This window comes from Oryzias melastigma, linkage group LG22 (genome assembly GCF_002922805.2).
Source record: "Oryzias melastigma strain HK-1 linkage group LG22, ASM292280v2, whole genome shotgun sequence".
Lineage (NCBI taxonomy): Eukaryota > Metazoa > Chordata > Actinopteri > Beloniformes > Adrianichthyidae > Oryzias > Oryzias melastigma.
In genome coordinates, this window is record NC_050533.1 from 6,702,136 (window position 1) to 6,706,004 (window position 3,869).

The 3,869-nt window shown below is 37.9% G+C and overlaps 1 protein-coding gene across 4 annotated transcripts in view; it reads left to right on the forward strand.

Moving 5' to 3' along the window:
* Positions 1 to 3,629, forward strand: part of LOC112147952 (guanine nucleotide-binding protein G(I)/G(S)/G(O) subunit gamma-7) — a 13,571-nt gene extending 9,942 nt beyond the window's left edge. For all 4 annotated transcript variants that reach the window (XR_004947020.1, XM_024274661.2, XM_024274673.2 and 1 more), the window contains one exon: positions 24 to 3,629. Coding sequence is in view for 3 of the 4 variants with exons in the window: in XM_024274661.2 (XP_024130429.1) it covers positions 24 to 149 (126 nt within the window). In the remaining variant the exon portion in view is untranslated. The remainder of the gene's footprint in view (positions 1 to 23) is intronic.
* Positions 3,630 to 3,869: the final 240 nt, after the last annotated feature.

Genomic DNA, 3,869 nt, shown 5'->3' on the forward strand with positions numbered 1-3,869 from the left:
GTCTTTCTGCCCCCCCCCATCAGGTGTCGAAAGCAGCAGCAGACCTGATGAGTTACTGTGACCAGCACGCTCGTAGCGACCCTCTGCTGGTTGGGGTTCCCACCTCTGAAAACCCTTTCAAGGACAAGAAACCCTGCATCATCCTATAACTGCCCCCTTCTTCTCCTGCCCCTCCCGATACACTCACACATACTCACGCACATACAGTTAAGGTCTCAATTATTACCCCCTGGAAGAATTTTAAAGCATTTCCATAACACTTGTTTAACATATTCAAGTTGATTTTTATTTTAATTTAATTTAATAACCACGTAAAGGGTATCGTAAGACTTAAAGGAGAAAAATCTGTTTGATTCAAAGTTCAATTTAACCTTAATTATTAATAAAATAATTTCCGTGCAAAACAGAAAAAAAGTCGATTTTGAAGACAAAACTTTTTGAAAATAACGCTAGAATTTCTACTGTCTATGAGGTCATATAGTAAAATACAAGCAGACTAATTCTGTTCAAAACAAACAAGGACAAATATCTAAAAGAAAGGATTTGTCTGCAAACACTTGGAATCAATCATTAATTTCTAGCATAGATGGTGAGGTAATCTGGTGATGGAAAATGGAAAGCAAACATTGATCTCGGGGCATTACTGTAGGGCATTTTTTGGTGCAAGGGATCATAAAAACAGGATAGTGCTCTTATTTTGAAAAATAATCCAATAAATTCCATTGCCAGACAGATTTAGGGGAAAATCTCGGTCCAAAATAATAAAATAAAAACTGTAATCTACATGCTGGAGTGATCTATTATCATACACAATCATCTATATAGATGTTTTAGGAAAACAATAATTTTGTAGCACAAAAACAGTTATTAGTCTTTATTAATTTGGCACCAAATGAGCTCTAAGCAGCTTGTCTACCATCTATAGATTAATAATTTTGACCTTAACTGTACAAATTCATACATTAATGTCTGATATCAAAAAAAGGATCCCCAGCTTTTATTTATTTAATTTCCTTTCCAATCTAATGGGACTAAAGATAGAAAACTCTCCCAGAACAGCCACTCTGGAATCGTGCCATACCCCAGAGTCACCACTAGGGGGCAGGTATCTGTTGCTCCCAGGGGGTTTGAGGTGCTCATGAACCACAGCTTGACTTGAAAGGGATTTGGACCTTAATAATTAGCTGGAAACCATTTTTTTTTTCTTGAGTTGCCATAAAATGAGGGTTGGGACACAAAAATTGGTTTTAGGTGCAAGGCCAACTGTGCCAAAAAAAAAAAAAAAAAAAAAAAAAGACCAAGTTTCGCATTTAAAGCCCAATAAATCCTTTTTTTATTTTTATTTTTGAGGGAATATTAAATACAGTCTGACAGCTTTGTCCTTGGCTCATTACAAGCAAGTGGCTAAAGCCTTTTGCCTTTATCAGACGACAGCATGTTCCTTGCCAAACCTGCATCAACAGATTCTCTCTGCCTGTGGCCTCACTATGGCTGTCTGCAGCCTTTGGCCAAACCTCCAGCTGTGCCAACCTGTACAAAAAAAAAAACAAAAAAAAAAAAACATCTTCTTTTGGGTGCCGATCCGCCGTCTAAGATCGGTCAAAGTGATCCTCAGATGCGCATCCATGGGGAGGAAACGGTGAACGGCATGGCGCGTTTACTGCATTTTTCTTAAAAAAAAAAACAAAAACTTGTATGTGACTCTGTATGTTTAGATATTTTGTTTAAGAATTACTTAAAGGATAAGTTCATACTGTACATTTTTAATTCTTTAACATAAAGGTGTTACCCCTGGGTAAAACATATTTCTTTTGTCCATAAAGAGGTCGACCTGAACTAAAGGTTTCTTTGTACATCCAACCTTCCTGTGCTTTACCCTGAGAGGGAGCGAGGTCACAGACTGGAGAATCAACCTCCAAAGGCCAAATCGGAACCATTTTACTCACGTTTCAGTTTTTGTAACCGAAAATAGCGTTTTGGAACACCTTTTATTTGACTTCCCCAGCCTTTCTGGAGGTGTGTCTCTCCCTGGTATAATGTGAGTCCGCCCTGGTCGGGGTCTGCATCCACCTCCTCCTCCTCCTCTGTGTCCTCCTCAACGCTCCTCCTCTCTTGACAAACCAAACTTGATTGTAAAAACGGAAAGAAAACATGGCATTAAAAAAAAAAAAGAAAAAAGATAAAAAAACTGTATAAACTTTCTTTCTGATGTGCACAAGTGATAAGTTGAAGAGTAGCTGTTATTTTCTAATTTCTTTATTTTATTTAATTTTCTGCCCCCTTTTTCTTAAGTCCATGAAGCTTGGTTAGTTGAGTATAATTACCCTGTACAGTGTTTGTAAGATACAGAATCTGAACACAGAATTCCCACCTGTGGATGTTTTTAGTAATACTTCTGTTCTGTCCGCCAGAATGAAACTCTTCTTTTGTTTCACATGTTTTTGTGTGTGCGTGTCACCGAGCGTTTGCTGTGCTGGAGGTTGGTTTTTAGCTCTCAACAAGCTCAGAAGTGGCAGAAAACCAGCCTCCTAAAACTGTCCTTTAACGCCACTCCGTGAATGTGAGGGTGCATGTTGGTTTTTTAAAGCGCCAGGCAGCTGGGACGACAGAGTACGGCTGTCAAATTCTCATCTTTATCCCCGAGGAGGGTTTAGATTTTTTTTTACTGATTTATAAGCTCTAAAAGGGGGTTTTTGTTTAATTAGCAGCCATTTTGGATTTAAGCATTTAGTGACAAACTAAAGTGAGGTGAGATAAAGTCCTAAAATCATGAAAACAAAGGAAAAAAGGAAGCTTTATCTTCCGATTTGAATTTTCATTTTCATTTGGGAGTAAATGAAACAGCAGCTTCCAGTGTCACAGCGCTCTGCTGCACTTTTTTAGGTCAGACCAGGGGAAAGGTCACATAAATGCGCTTGTTTGGTCTCAGTTTTATCAGGAAACTGGAGAAAAAGTTTCCTAACAACACAGGCAAGTTAAACGGCTTTTATAGAGAATAAATTCCTTTAAATTCAAATTTAATCTGAAACAAATTGGGATTTAAGGAAATCTGAGTCAAAAAATGTCGTCCCACAAATGCCTGGTTTGCTTTCTAGAATCGCTTTCCTCTTTTCCTTCATTCCATTCCTCTTTCAGCTACAATCAAAGACAGCCAGCCTGGATCTGGGCTTCGGCTGACAGCTTTCCTGACTGACGGGTTGTTAGCTTGCCTTATGGTGGCGTATACTGTGCTAGTACTGGGCTTTGGAGCTATCACACCAACAAAACGCTAAGTTTCTAGCTGAACTTTGGTTGGACATCCACGTGGACGTGACAGAGTGAGCCTGACGTTTCATTTCTAAGCCTGGCGGGGAGACTCCCACCGCCGTCCGACTTTCATATCAACCATCACTGGGTTGGCTCGGAGCCGTTTCTGAGAGTCATCTTCTGCGTTCTGATCTCCTGTGTATGCATATATGTATCTTTTCTGCCTTGGTTGATTATGAAGAAAATTTACCTATTTTTTGTAACTGTTCTCTGATGTGCCATAACTCATGTTTTCTTGCACACTGTTAATATTTTGTGGATATTGCTGTTAAAAAAAGATGATATTGAGAAGTAGAAGACATTAATAAAAAGATAACATGATACTCAGACTCTCCTGTTGTTCCTTTTTTCTTTACAGTTTGAGGTAAAAACCTAAAATCAGAGAAATGTGTCTAAATTTGATTAAAATAAGACCACTAAAATATGTTTCACTTATTTAAAACTTTTGTTTTTTAGGGTATTTTGTCATATAGAAACATATTTTTTTGCATTATATCATGTGAAAAAAATAATTTGAATATGAGTTTGCAAATATATTTTTAGCAGTTTTTATGGACAAAATT